Genomic DNA, 15,884 nt, shown 5'->3' with positions numbered 1-15,884 from the left:
CAAGAAATCAAAACAACAATAACATATAACTTCACACCAGATAGGTCTATATTAAAAAATCTGGAGACATATATCAATGGCTAAAGCACATATGTCATGCCTTGTAGGTAAAAAACCCAGGTTTGATCCCTTGGACCCCATGATCCAAGGATCCAGTAGAATATGAACCTCTCAAAGAAATGCCCACAACACAGACCACATTCCTGCCCACCCAAAGTTCCAGCAGCTGTACCCACACCCCAAAAGCTGCTGCCACACCTTCAGCCGGACTCCACCACCTCACAATTGAGCTCCACAGGGATACTAACCTGCTATCAATTTCAGGTACTTTCTCAAAATCAGGATTGGTGACCTCCCCACATATCACCATACAGCCCCACACTCACGACCCACCACACTGCCATGTAGGCTCATGTACCAGCCTTGCTCCAGAGACTCATAAATAAATCTCCAAAGAGATCAACTAGCCACAAAAAATCTCTCAGACACCCAGTCCCAACTGAGACATCCTGGCAACCTCAGGAGGGGCCAAGCCACATTCCTGCCCTACCAAAGCCCCAGCAGCCACTCCCACACCCCAGTTCTGCCCCATGCCTCTGGCCAGAATGCCCAGTGAAATATTCTGGTGGCCACAAACTCTACAATACTAACATCCAGTAGACGCACATCAGATTGGATGGAAACGTAATGGAGAAGCCAAGTCATCTCAACTAACAAAAACTTTAACCCAGGGAGCTTAACTTGCAACAACAGCACGGTAAACCCTCAGCAACGGGCTTAATGTTCCTATGGTGAGCCACAACGATTTTCACAAATTTTCTTTTACTGAAGTAATTTTTTGATCATCCCATCAGCCATTTAGTGATAAAAAACAAAAGAAAAAACACTGTGGGCCTTCTATGGGGTCAGGCTTGAGGGGTGGTTGGGAAAATGGAGACAATGATGGAGGGAAGATGACAGTGGTGGTGGGATTGGCACTGGGATACTGAATGCCTGTAACAAATCGTTATAAACAATTTTGTAAATCATGGTGTGTGTGTGTGTGTGTGTGTGTGTGTGTGTGTGTGTGTGCCCCCAGTCCACAAAGAAACAACCAATGTTGGCAGGGATGTGGTAGAATGGAACCCTTATTGACTTTTGGAATGGTCATCTGGCTTGGCCTCTAAAGAAAACATTATGGAAACTTCTCCAAAAATTTAAAAAAGGGCATCCATGTGATCTAGTAACTCCACTTCAGGAATTCCATTCCTAAGCACTGCTTGGAAGACCACAATTTTAAAAGTGAATAAAGAGAATATAGATGAATAATTTAAATTAAATTAAATTGCAAGAAATTTTCTGGAGAAGTCTTTCCACTCATGACTATTCCCTTAAGATAAATTCTAACAAGAACATGATGTCGCTGAATCTTCCCAGGGAGATGGGTCGGGGCTGACAACCATGATCCGGTCAAAAATGGAGGCAGGCAGATTCCCTTTTCTTCCTAAAGGCAGAGCCGTCAGCAGCCATATCGAACACTCTGACACAGAAACAGCCCAGCTCCACAACCGAACCTCATCACGCTGCAAAGACACCAACCGTGGAGAATAGAAAGAAGACGGCAGCAGAACACAGGCTCCAGAGGTGGCCGAGCAGCAGCAGACACAGCACTCTGAACAGTGGGGCCCACGTGGACATAAAATTTCTTCACGAATGACTACAAGATCCCTTTTAGTATTTTCTCTCCAAAAAAGTGGCTTTAAGTGGAACCAAACTGGCATCCATGACAGAGCACTGGCCGGAGTGGCACAGGCTCTGAAGCTGATGGAGTTCCGGGGCTCCCGCAGCTCCTGGTGCTATAGGCAGTTGGCTGCCATGGTGGCAGAAGCATGAATGAATAAAGCTCTTTGGGTCCAACCTTAGCACATGGGTACCGAGTTGTGGAGGGCGCCTGGTTTTCCACCATGGGAGGCTGGGTCAGGCAATTTGCTGCCAGCAGGGCATCCTCACCATTTCTTCCTTGGACCAGACAGTGCTGCCCGCAGCAGACTATGGAGGCAAACCTCCCTGAGCACCAACTGTCTGGAGACCGAGGATGGGGGCGTATGCCCCCTCATCAGGCTCTGCCAGACTGGTGGCTAGGGCTGAGCACCCAGAGCACCCGAGCTGCAAAATGGCAGCGGCCCTGGCCTCAGTCCTGGTCCCTGCTGGGGCCGCTGCTCCCATTGCCACTGGAGCCCAGAGGGCACAGCACCACTGGCGGGTCAACCTGGACAAGGTGGACGAGCACATCAGCAGCCTAATGGCCTTCCTAACATCCCCAAATCCCTACTATGCCTCTGGCTGGACTCCAACAACTCAAGACCAAATTTTTCTTCTTTGAGAAAGTTTCTGTTCACTTCATCGCCCCATTTTCTGATGGGGTTGGATGTTTTCTTCTTGTAGAGTCCAACCAGTCAAGACCAAGTTTTTCAAGAAATTAAACTGTCAAAATTTAGGTAGGTGAGAGCCGCACCTACAAACCACCTCCGCCTCAACTGTACACGCTCATTTATCAGCCTTGCTCCAAAGACCCATAAATAAACCTGAAAGAGATCAAAAATAAGGTTGAATAGGCCATAATAGATTGGAGTGGGGCGAGTCTGCCTGGTGCCCATCCAAGCAGAGGCCCCAGCAGTCACTTGCTCCCACAATCCGAATCACCATCATGCCCTTGGCCAGACTCCACTGTTTTGGGACAGACATCACCGAGATATTCTGCTGAAAATTCGGATATGCAGGTTTTGTGACTGAAACCTTCGGGCTTGCTCGGAGTTGGGATGGACTACTCCCCCTCCCCGACTTCCCTATTCTCCTGGAAGCATCAGCAGTTCCATCCCCATCCCCCCACCTGCCCCGCCGCCATAAACTAACTCCAGCGCCATCATGTAAGCTCTTCTACTGACCTCACTTCAGAGACCCATAAATAAATCTTTTAAGAGATGAAAAGCTGCAGTTATTCTTGGACCCGCACAAGGCTGAACAGGCCAGGGTAGATTGGGGGGGGGGGGGGGGGAGGGGGCGGGTTAACCTGGTGCCTGCCAAAAAAAGAGCCCTCAGCAGCCACTTACTCCCATAATCCAAAATCATTGACATACCCCTAGCTGGACTCCACCATCTTGGGATGAACCTCGCTGAGATACTAATTTGTTGAAAATTTGGGTATGCAGATTCTGTGACTGAAATCTCCAGGCTTTCTCAGGTTCAGGATGGGTTATCTCCCCCCATCTCCCCGTATCTCTAGACGCTCCGGAGTCATGCCCATACCCCAAAGCTGCCACCCAGTTAAAAAAAGTCTACTCCAGCTGTACTTTCACAGTAAAAATACTGAATTCTTTGAAGAAACACAATGACTTCCTAGCACCTGTATTGCACATGCATACCATAATGCACAAAAGAAGAAAGAGAAAAGGAAAGATGCCTGCCATAGGGTCAGGCAGGGGGTCGGGGGTTAGAGGGTGGTATTGAGAGGGAAACTGAGGACACTGGTGGTGAGAAATGTACAGTGGAGGAGGGATGGATATTGGAACATTGTATGATTGAAACTCAATCATGAACAGCTTTGTAATGGTTTATCTCATGATTATTTAATAATAAATTAATCAATTAAAAAGGAGAAAAAAAGACCACAAATAATTCCAGTTCCATAGTTCCATGTACCATGTGGCTGGCTGTTTTATGAACAACTTAGCACATAAATCATGGTTTCATAATAAAAAAATCTTAAGATAAATTTAATGAATGACAATGATATAAAATTGTATGTTTTGTGATGTGTTTTTCAAAAAACTGTGCTATGGAACAATTTACATTCCTACCATGAGGATGTAAATTAGTCTGTTTCCCATACTTTGTCAATACCAGGTGCCAAATGTTTTATCTCTGCTACTATTTTGAACAAAGAAGAGGGCTCTCGTTTTGGCTTATGTCTGAAGGTTACTAAGGACAACCATAAGGGTCTGAGCTATCTTCTCACCCAGCATGTTTAATGACACTACACAGAAAGTGACAGGGAGCTGTAACCCAACAGGGGAAGTAGATTTTGGTGTGAAAGGCAGCTGCTTCCTCAGAGAGACTTCTGTACACTTCTCAACATTTTCTCTTTTGTGGCTCACACTGCAAATGATAACAGTTAAGTAGAACACGGAGGCACTCTTCCCACCCCATGCCCTTTCCCGGCCACCAGAGAGCTGGGGAAACCTGCACCTCCACACACCTCACTTCATTTGTCAAGAAGTTCTGTACCACAGGGAGCTGGGGTATTCTGAAGTCCTGTGCACACACACACACACACACACACACACACACACACACAGGCATGCATGCATGCACACCTTGAACAGTATCAGGATAAGTGATTTATATTACTTGATAAGTGATATTTATATTAAATATATTTATATTAAATATATCAAGTATATTTATATTATTTGATAGGTGATATATATTACTTGCTTTGGATAGGTGATTTCTATTTTCTTAATCTTGCTTACATTTTGCAATATTCCCCAAATAACCACAAAGGACGCCATACTCATTACAACTTACCAGAATCCAGAGAAATTGCATATTAGAGTGGAAATCCTCAGCTATACCACCGCTTAGCTGGTGCCCTTTAATTAATGTCAAGAAAGCCACAATTTTTCTCTGTTGTTGATATCTAGTTTTGAACTAGGGTTCCTCCTATTTTGACACCAAGGATTTCCACCGTTTGTATTCTCCCGGGTTTGATCACTAGCATCACATGGTCAGCATCACAGGTATGGCCAGGTGTGGTCCTGTTGGTCCCTGAGCAACCTCAAACCTAAATACCACCAGGCATGGCCCCCAGAACAATACAAGCAAAACTGTAGCACTGTAGCACTGTCCTCCCGTTGTTCATCGATTTGCTCAAGTGGACACCAGTAACATCTCACAACAAATCGTGAGACTTGTTGTTACTCTTTTTGGCATATCGAATATGCCACAGGGAGCTTGCCAGGCTTTGCCATGTGGGAGGGATACTCTCGCTAGCTTGCAGGGCTCTCCGAGAGGAGCAGAGGAATTGAACCTGAGTAGGCCACGCGCAAGGCCAAACGCCCTACCCATTGTGCTATCACTCTAGCCCTCAAGCAAAACTAACTCAATAAATAGATAACAATGTTCACATCATTTGTCAAGGGTTTTTGCAGAAACAAAATCAAACCAATTCTGAAGTCCAGGTGTGCCTACCATGAAGAATGGTGTACAAGCCAGGTTACTGGGTTTGTGCTGGCTCAGGAGAGTAAGGCAGCTACATTTTCCACATACATACACATATGTATGTATGTATGCATACACACAAATATATATAGCATATATACCATCAGCTGAAGACCTCCGGTTCTAGCCACAGCCACAGCCATGTTTAAGACCACCCTCCACATGTTCGGACAAGCCTCATGCATGAAGGAACAGGCAGAGGTACCCAGGTGTGTGGGACCCGGTGCTTAGATCTCCAAGCCTGCTGGGATCAGGACTGGGCCTCCTCCACCCAGATCCCCCATCTTCCAGTATGTAGGCATTACACCCACCAACTGACTCCGGCACTGTGTAATTCCACCAACGGCCAAGACCTAGAGACTATAAAATCCAGCTCCTGGAAGCACGCGGCCGTGCAACATCTTATTACCTAGTTCTTACTCTGGAGAACCTGGCAGGCTACTGAAAGTACGCTTCCCACATGGCAGAGTCTGGCAAACTCCCCGTAGTGTATTCAATATGCCAAAAACCAGTAACAATGATGGGTCTCAGTCTCCTGACCCTGAAAGAGCCCTGAATGTGGCACTTCCTAAAATCTCAGGGCTAGGATGAAGGAGATGTTACTGGTGCCTGCTAAAGGAAATCAATGAACAACAGGATGACAGTGATACAGTGATTGTATTATATATTGCATTATATATATATATATATATATATATATATAATTTTGGATCCACACCTGGCAGTACTCAGGGCTTACTCCTGACTCTGTGCTCCAGAATCACTCCCGGAGAGTTTGAGTGACAGTGTATCAGGCAAAAGCCCTATCAAGCACCCTATTGCTCTAGCCCTCAAATTCTATATTTCACAAGGTATGAGGATTCAAAACCACCCCTTCTAATGATTTCACTGGTCATGGTCATGGACCTCCCGTTGTTCATCGATTTTCTCAAGCGGGCCCAAGAAACGTCTCCATCGTGAGACTTATTGTTACTGTGTTTGGCATATCGAATACGTCACGGGGAGCTTGCCAGGCTCTGCCGTGCAGGCGAGATACTCTCAGTAGCTTGCCGGGCTCTTTGAGAAGGGCAGAGGAATCGAACTCGGGTCGGCCATGTTGGCTGTGTGCAAGGCAAACGCCCTACCCGCTGTGCTATCGCTCCAGCCCAATGATTTTACTATTTATCTAATTTTTACTACTGCACTATTTGTATGAACTTTACTATTCATCTATGCTACTGGTGAATTTACATGTACTGCATCAGTAGTCTGGAAACACCCTAGATGCATGGAACAGTAGATGCTAATGCAAACCTTTCCCCTGATCCATGTTCAGTCATGTCCTGCTCATGCCTTTAAGTGACCTTGGTGGAGGATTCACATCACGGGAGCCCTAGCAAGTGCCCTCCAGCAACAGCCAGTTAAGAATGACCTCTCCACTACTATCCCTTAAGCAGCCCTATGGCCTCTAAAATTGTTCCCTTTAAATGGCAACTTAGCATATTTTATTAATTATTTTTAATGAAAATTTTCTCTACGCATCCATTCCACCCCTAGCCCTTGATGTTTCGTTCTCCATTTAAGCAGCTCTGCACCTGGTCTCCTCCAGTTCTTCTCCACCTCCGGAAAGGAAGAGATTTTCAATCTGACCACAAGAGGAGGAAGGATGGGGTCTGTGAAGCAGAGCCCTTCTGTTCTCTCTCCCCCTAGGGGGTGTGTTTTCTGCCAGCACATGGATTCTGCTGCAGCCAGAGAGATGGGGAGGACAGTAAGCAGGGACAAGGAAGCTTATTCTAGTCTGGCACTGCTAGTGGGGAAAGTGTCTCATTCTGAGACATGATTTTAGAAGACACACTTGTGCATATATAAATCACGTTCTTCAGGCTCTATCAGTAATGAGAGTGACAAATCAGTTCTCATTTGCTTTCCTCCATGGCCCTGAGATGGTTCAGACCTCAAGACAGAGAATGGAAGAGGAGCTTTCTGTTTACTCGGCCTCCCCAAACACCCCCCACCCCAAATACACTGTTTTCCATTTGCCCACGAGAAACTGGTCCAGCAAAATTAAATTTAGTGTGATCCTTAGCCAAACCATTATAAGTGATAACGGTAGTAGAAAAAAATTAGACAAAGGCAGATCTTGAGTTGATTCATGCTTTACATAAGCTGATTGGTGGTCCAACCTGTCGTTCATAAAACAGATGATCCATCTCTCCCATAGGGTCCGGGCCAATGTGGGTCTAGCTATAAGCATAATATGAATTTGGTAATGTCAAAAGAGTCAGAACCAAAATTTCTCCTTCTTATATCCAATTTTACCTTGTCATCAAATACTCACTTTTCTTCCTAAATGAAAATAACTTGTGTTCTCTGATCTATCTAACTCCCACATCTGTACAGTTTGCTATTTCTCAGCCACATAGTAGAAGACAATGTACTTTCATTTTTTTTCCATAAAACTAAAAGATCCTCTTGAATACTTTTCATTGGCAGTCTTGCATTTTAATGAGTTTTTAAAACTAAATTTATATTCATTTATTCTTTTCATGAAATTTTGCCAGACATCTTTTTGTTTTACACTTTGATGTTTCATCTCCTTGTCCACCCACACTAACCTTTTCCTTAGCATTTTGTGTGTGTGTGAGAGCTTATTCATTTCTGCCCTAATGCATTACTTTGCCTGAAAGTAGGCTCAATTTTTTTCATGTTCCTCTATAATGAGATCCTACTTACTACTTGTGAGTCACAATATATTTTCAGAATCACTGTCCAAAACACTGAACATCCAGATAAGTCAATTCCTCACAGAAGCATGCCATTTTACAAAACCTAGCATTCTGAATATATGTACAAATACACCGAATCTAATTTAGAAATGAAAATGTAGCCCTTAGGTGTCAACCTAAAGAAAAACTAGCACATTCCCCCAGCCACCCATGCCAATGTTAATTAAGATTTCTTAAACTAACCCCTTTCTTACATCCATCTCCTCTTGCTTTATTCTGATACCTCAGAAAGTACCGAATAAAAGATTTGTCTTGGGGCTAGACCAGTAGTACAGTAGGTAGGTAAGGAAACTTTTCTGAATCACTTTTAGCATATTATTCATAACAAGCAATACAAAATAAATTACTTATGTCCAACTTCAGGGGCAGGATTTGGGGATTGGGGTGGAAGCATTTGAAATATGGTGGTGGGGAGATATAATGGTGTTGGGATTGGTGTTGGTATATTAGATGTAATAAATTACTGTGAACAACTTTACAAAAATAAAATTAAATTTAAAAAAAAAACAGGGGCTGGAGAGATAGCACAGGGCATTTGCCTTGCACGCGGCCGACCCGGGTTCGATTCCCAGCATCCCATATAGTCCCCTGAGCACCGCCATGAGTAACTCCTGAGTGCAGAGCCAGGAGTAACCCCTGTGCATTGCCAGGTGTGACCCAAAAAGAAAAAACAAACAAACAACAACAAAATGAACCCTCAAAAAAAAAAACCAGGCTCTCAAATAATAATGGTGGGTCTGGTGTCAAAATATTGAATGTGATCAAAGTAGAGAGATAGTAATGTGGAAATCATCTGTCCCATAGGTAGGGGGAGGGTGTGGGATGGGGGTATACTGGGGTTGTTGGGGGTGGAGAACGGGCACTAGTGAAGGTATGAGTGTTTCATTGTATGACCGAGACTTAGACCCAAAAGCTTTGTAACTGCTTTCACAGTGATTCGATAAATAAAATTATAAAAAGTAAAAAAAAAAAAGTAAGATGGAGTTCATGCACAATTCAATCAGCTAACCAGTGACTGAATAAATAGCAGTACTCCTTCATTAAAAAAAAAACAGGCAAACAATTTATTGGTACTTATCCCATCTTGGAACATTGGAGTCACATTACTTTGACTTCTCCCCTCATCATTTTCCTAATAAATTAATCATTATGCAAGCAAAAAAAATACCCACAGAATGTATTACTCTTGCATATGAAATGTACGGAACAGGCAATCCTAGAGTCAGAAAGCAGAACAGTAGCTGTCAAGGCTGGGGTGACTGCTGATGGTACAAGGTTTCTTTATAGGGCAACGAAAGTACTGTGGCATTAGTGGTGATAATGCAGTCTTTGAATATATATATCACTGTCACTGTCCACTGTCATCCTGTTGTTCATCGATTTGCTCGAGCAGGCACCAGTAACATCTTCATTGTGAGACTTGTTGTTACTGTTTTGGGTATATCAAATACGCCACGGGTAGCTTGCCAGGCTTTGTCATGTGGGCGGGATACTCTCAGCAGCTTGCCAGGCTCTCCCTCTCTGAAAGGGGTGGAGGAATCGAACCCAAGTTGGCCGTGTGCAAGGCAAATGCCCTACCCACTATGCTATGTGAAAAAACTGGCATATCACAGACCTGAATCCATAAGGTACATGAAAAAAAAAAAAAACATGGGCAAAACCCTCCATTACATTGAAACTCAAGGCATCTTCAAAGGTGAAACACCACTGACCAAGCAAATGGAATCAAATATTAACTACATTAACAAATGGGGCTACATAAACTAGAATTTTCTGCACCTCAAAAGAAACAGTTGCCCCAGCAGCTTGCAGCAGAAAAGTGAATGGACTATGCGTTAATCCACACCACCATGCCTGCCTGGAGGGGAAAGGGTGTTGCTCCCTTCCGCCTTTTTCCCTCTGGAAAGAGATGGCAGCTGCTTCGGAGCTTTGTGGAAAGCCAGGTGTGAGCCTGTCGTGATGGGGCGACTGAAACCTCATGGGAAGGGGGGCGTTCCCAGCCCATCCTTCACGCCCTACCGAGGTCATGAGTTGACCCCCACGAGTGGCTCTCTGGCACGGTCATGGCTCCAGAGCACAGAAACCAATCTCATAATTATCTGACTCTCAGCAGAAATACTTCCAGGGTTAATAAGTAAAACACCAGAAATCCAAAATTGCGTAGCCACTATTTGATTCTTTTGACCAGCTGTAGAAAACAAATTATTTCACAATGCCTTTTCAGCATGTCTGATTTGGGGGTGTAAACTTTAAATAATAATGGTGCATCTTTTGTCGAAACAATGAATCTAATCAAAGTAGATAGAGTGTTAACTAGAACTCATCTGCCTCACAGGCACTGGGAGGGTTGGGAATAGGGGTTTATTAGGGTTCTTCGTGGTGAAAAATAAGTATTGGTAAAGGGAAATGTGTTTGATATTTGAATGACCGAGACTTAAACCTTAAAGCTTTGTAACTTTTCCCACAGTGATTTAATAAATTAATTAAGTAAAAAGAAAAAAAAAGAAACAGTGGCCAATATACAAAGACAGCTCATGGAATTGGAAAAACTATTCATCCAATACTAATCTGATAAGAGGTTAATATCAAAGATATACAAGGCACTGGTAGAACTTTAAAAGAAAAAAGCACCCAACCCCATTAAAAAAAAATGAGAAGAAATAAACAGAAACTTCCTCAAAGAAGAGATCTGAATGACCAAAGGCACACGAAAAAACGCTCTGCATCACTAATCATCAGGGAGATGCAGATCAAAACAACAATGAGATATCATCTCACACCATAGACACTGGCACACATGCAAATGAACAAGAACAATCAGTGCTGGTGCGAATGTGGGGAGAAAGGGACTCTCCTTCATTATTGGTGGTAATGCGAATTGGTCTGGCCTTTTTGGAAATAATATGGACATTCCTCAAAAAACTAGAAACTGATTCGCCCTCTCCTCTCTGGAAAGAAAGATGGCGGCCGCATGGGAGCCTGGTGGAGAGCAGGTCTGAGCCGGGGGTGGGGGCGCGATGGATACCTCATGGGACGGGGGGGGGGGGGGGCGCTCCGGCCCGTCCTTCATGCCCGACCGAGGTCACCAATTGCCCCCCACGAGCGGCTTTCCGGCACGGCCACGGCCCCAGAAGCACAGAGACCAATCTCTTAATTATCTGACTCTCAGTAGAAATACTTGCAGGATTAATAAATAAAATAGCAGAAATCCAAAACCGCACGGCCGCTATCGCTATCGCAGCCGTGCGACATCATTTAATTCTTGAACCCAGCTGTACAAAGCAAATCATTTCACAATGCTTTTTCAGCATGGCTGAGTTTGAGGGGGGTAAAGTCTAAATAATAATGGTGCAACTTTTATCCAAACAATGAAGCTAGTCAAAGTAGACAGAGTGTTAACTAGAATTCATCTACCCCACAGACATTGGGTGGGGGTCGGGGGGGGGGGGTTTATTGGAGTTCTTCGTGGTGAAAAATAAGTATTGGTAAAGGGAATTGTGATTGATATTTGCATGACTGAGACCTAAACTTGAAAGCTCTGTAATTTTTCCCACAACGATTCAATAAATAAATTAATTAATTAATTAAAAACAAAAAACTAGAAACTGAGCTCCCATTTGACCTGCAAAACCACTTCTAGGAATATACACTGGGAGTCCACAAACACACAGCAGAAGCACCATCTGCACCTCTATGTTCACTGAAGCAATATTCACAATAGCACAAATCTGGAAACAACCCGAGTGCCCGAGAACAGATGTATGATAAAGAAACCATGGTACATCTACACAATGGAATACTACGCAGTTATTAGGAAAAATGAGGTCATGAAATTTGCCTCTAAATGGATAGACTTGGAGAGTATCATGCTGAGTGACATGAGTCAGAAAGGAACAAACATAGAATGAATGAATTTCTTTGTGGGATACAAAAAAAAAGTATGAAACTAATATCTAAGACCAGGGGAAATGGACCAGGAGAACTGGTCAATGGTCGTTAAGATAGAGGAGGGTCCATTATGACAATAATAGTTGGAAATGATCACTTTGGACAAAAGCTGAGTGTTGAAAGCAGGTAAAGGGCTATGGATCATAACATTTCAGCATCTGTATCACAAACCATAATGCCTAAAATGAGAGATAGAAAGAGAGAGAGAGAGAGAGAGAGAGAGAGAGAGAGAGAGAGAGAGAGAGAGAGAGAGAAGAGAGGTGCCTGCTACAGAGGCAGGCTGGGGTTGGGGTGGCTTGAAGGGCTGGGAGGGAAACTGATGACACTGGTGCTGGGAAATTACACTGGTGGAAGGATGAGTGTCGGAACATTGTGTATCCCAACACAATCATGAACAATTTTGTAATGCTCTATCTCACGGTGATTCAATTAAAAAAAAAACTGGTCCCCTGAGCCCTGAGTGATCCCTGAGCACAGAGCCAGGAGTAATTCTTGAGCACTTCCAGGTACAAAACCCAAAACTAATAAAAGACAGAGAGAAAAAAAGGAAAAGAAAAACAATGCACCCCCCAAAATATCTCAAGAATAAGGGAGACTGAATTTCCCCCCATGAAAGAGACTCTTGGGCAATATTTTTAAATGTATTTTTTCAAGACAGTTAATCAACAATTCTTTATTCTAAAGCCTTAACTCTTGATTTTTCCAAGAAAATCAACAGCCAACACAAAGCGTGATATAGTATTTTTAAAAATCTCTTTCCAATGTATTTTAGTAATAGGGGATGCCTAGATCACTCCTGACCCCCTTGTTTAGACAGGAGAAGGAAATAGAAGGTAAGAAATCAAGGGGAAATGAAGAGAACAGGAGGTAAAGGGTGAACGGGCATCAGGGTTTCGGTTATACCGGTGCATGAGTGGTATAGCCATATATCTGAAACACAGCAGAACTGAAACCATGAGATGTAAGTTGCAACCACTGAAACTTTATAATGTGCCTGTCAAGTTGACAGGTGGGGGATGGGGTGGAGAGGAGAATACGGGAACAGTGGTGGAGAGAAGTTGACACTGGTAGTAGAATTGGTGTTGAAATACATGCCTAAGACTCAACTATCAATAACTTTGAAAATAACAGTACTTTAATAAAAAGAAGGAAAAAACCCTTTTTAAAACAGTCTTCTGTGTTAACAAATATCCAGGCAGTTAAACAGAGACTCAAAACAACTGAATAACTCAAACCTGATTCTTTAACACAAAGTTGAGACCTTGAAAATACTCAAACTACTTCTAGGAGAAGATGGACAAATTTAGTTGTCATTGAATGTTAAGATTATTATTCTCGCCTCATTTTTGCTACCCTAACAACCACACTTTTTTCCACTTAACTAAGCAGGAGCTGATAATTAGCAACTATTGCCATGTTATAATTCAAGACCAAATACCTGAGTTGCTTCAAGAATTCAACATCAGAATTGCTGGTAATAAGCTTGATGAATTCTTCATAAGAAGGAGCATAGGTATAGGCTCTTTTATGATGTTGATTCGCCAGTTGTCTGTGCTCCAATTGAGAGAGCAGCATCTGGTTAATGTAATCTGGATTACTAAGTAAGTCCACTACTGGCTTCAAGACTGTGGAAAGAAGAAGAAAGCACAACTGAGAAAGAGAGTCATCTTTAAAGGAATTATTTTTACATTATATAATTAAAACTGAAACAATTGAGGAAACATTTTTTTAAGAAAAATTATCCAAAGGCAGGGTTCAAATATTCAAAAAGGTGCATGAGCATCAGACACACACATACACACACAGAGTTGCCTATCCCTGTGGGTATGCTATTCACTGCGGCCATAATAAATGACTCAAATGTGAAGTGATAATGAAAGGAAAGTCATTTGGAGCCCAAGCAGCTAGCAAAGCTATCAAATTTAAGTACATGGATTTTTCTCTTTTGTCTTCTTTAAGGCTCAATATATTCTTTCTGCCACAGGATTAAAAAGTCAACATTATCTCAACTGGTGAAAGCAGACCTCAAGGAAGGGTCAATTAACACTGCCACCTTTCAGTTTAAAAGTTCCCCTTTTCTTTGTGGTTGGATGTATTAACAATGGACTAGAAATTACTAATCCGGCTGGAGAAACAGTACAGTGAGTAGGGTGTTTGCCTTGCACACTGCCAAACTGGGTTCTATTTCTGACACCCCAGATGATCCCCTGAGCCCCATCAGAAGTAATCCCTGAGTGCAGAGCCGGGAGTAAGCCCCGAACACTGTCATATGTGGCAAAAAAGGGACTAATCCTGAGATACTAAGTGAAATATTCAATCAGCACCTATCAAATGCAACATTACTTATTTTAGATTCGAAGACTGATTTTAGATTACTTATTTTAATTTCTCTTATACCATCTTTTCTTCCATTTTTCTCATCCGAGCTAAGCATTCTCCCCTGGATTACTGTTTTTTTTCCTAGTAGCCACATTATATTGTTGTAGTTCCTTATTTCATTTATCCCCAAAATAAGTATTATCAACAAATTTTCAAGTAAAATAATTTTAAATAAGTACATCTTGGAGTTTGAGTATAGACATCCTTTCTTTAACTCACATTGCTGCTGGCATGAGTAACTCAAAAGTCATCGCAAATAGATACTTCCTTGTGGGAAGCAAAAGGCTGGCTGTCTTGAGTCAATATAGAAGAATGGCCTACGCACTTGGCAAAAGGGTAAATACAGTGTTCTGGTTTTGTATGACCTGATGCCTGCTTGAGCGATGGCGAAACTTGAAACTTTAAAAATATTTTCATTTCTACATGGATTAAAATACTCAAGGTCTGAATAGATGTCACATCATTTGTTATTATATTAGTAGATAGCATATTAATCTGCACAATTATCATGGCATTAGTATTATCAATTACTTATAAAAGTCTACCTTTTCTTGTGAGTATTTCTGCAAGCATTATACGTAAGATGAGGGACTGGACATCCTTTGAGGGGACGAGACAAAACACCAGAACCTGAGAACATGTTTGTAGGAATCTTACTTCATCATCTGAAGTCCTCAAGCAACCATGTAACACAAAAGGCCTCGGCTGTTCTTCATGTCTACAAAGCAAAGGAAAGGGGGAAAAGGAAGAAAAGGACTTCTGGAAACAGTTCTTGTATGTGCCACTAGGTAAAAAAAAATTTTTTCAAATGAATAATACCCTGGTTTTCACAACTGAGTCCACTCCTCAACAAAATCAATAGTCAATAATTCTCAATCACAGACTGCTTTGATAAAAATCAAATGTATGACCTTTTGGAATTTCACAATAACTACTTTAAGGTGCATTAACATTTATATATAACTCCTAAATGAGAGCAACAATCTAGAAAACGAATATTTTCTTAAAGTATTATATAAAGTCTCCTGGATTTCTATTTAAATGTGAGCTAGTTTCTTTTTTTACCCAAAGAAAACTATCCAAACATAAACCCAGTGTCACTAGTCAACCTTCTGACTAAATGATAATGGGACTTTAGAAATGAGAAATCCTGGGCCAGAGCAATAGTACTGTCTTGCACATGGCGAAACTAAGCTTGACCCCCTGCATTCCATCTGCAGTCCACCAAGCCTGCCAGGAGTGATCCCTGAATGCAGAGCCGGGAATAAGCCCTGAGCACCATCACTTGTGATCCAAACACCCTGCCCCTCCAAAAAAAGTGAAATCCTACCACAGTTAGATTGATGACTCGCTGCTACATCATTTACGATAAACTGCCTTCTAGGAGGACCTCAAATATCATTTTTTCAGTCTTGCCAACTTGTCAAGGACTCTCTGTCAGGACTGACTCCATCTCATGACTATTAATTTGGAGAATATGAGTGAAAGAAACATAAAGTAGAACTTTCATTTTGTTGTTTTTGTTTTAGGGTC

The 15,884-nt window shown here is 42.4% G+C and overlaps 1 protein-coding gene across 1 annotated transcript in view; it reads right to left on the bottom strand.

The window, feature by feature from the left end:
- SNX25 (sorting nexin 25) overlaps window positions 1-15,884 on the bottom strand; it is a 115,796-nt gene that overhangs the window by 57,276 nt on the left and 42,636 nt on the right. Inside the window, exons 5-6 of the mRNA XM_056114001.1 lie at window positions 14,897-15,069; window positions 13,411-13,597 (exon numbers count right to left, since the gene is read on the bottom strand). Coding sequence (XP_055969976.1) covers window positions 13,411-13,597; window positions 14,897-15,069 — 360 coding nt within the window. The remainder of the gene's footprint in view (window positions 1-13,410; window positions 13,598-14,896; window positions 15,070-15,884) is intronic.

This window comes from Sorex fumeus, unplaced genomic scaffold (assembly GCF_029834395.1).
Source record: "Sorex fumeus unplaced genomic scaffold, SorFum_2.1 ptg000024l, whole genome shotgun sequence".
Taxonomy (NCBI): domain Eukaryota; kingdom Metazoa; phylum Chordata; class Mammalia; order Eulipotyphla; family Soricidae; genus Sorex; species Sorex fumeus.
The sequence above is the reverse complement of the archived record's forward strand: the minus strand, read 5'-3'. Positions and strand labels throughout refer to the sequence as shown.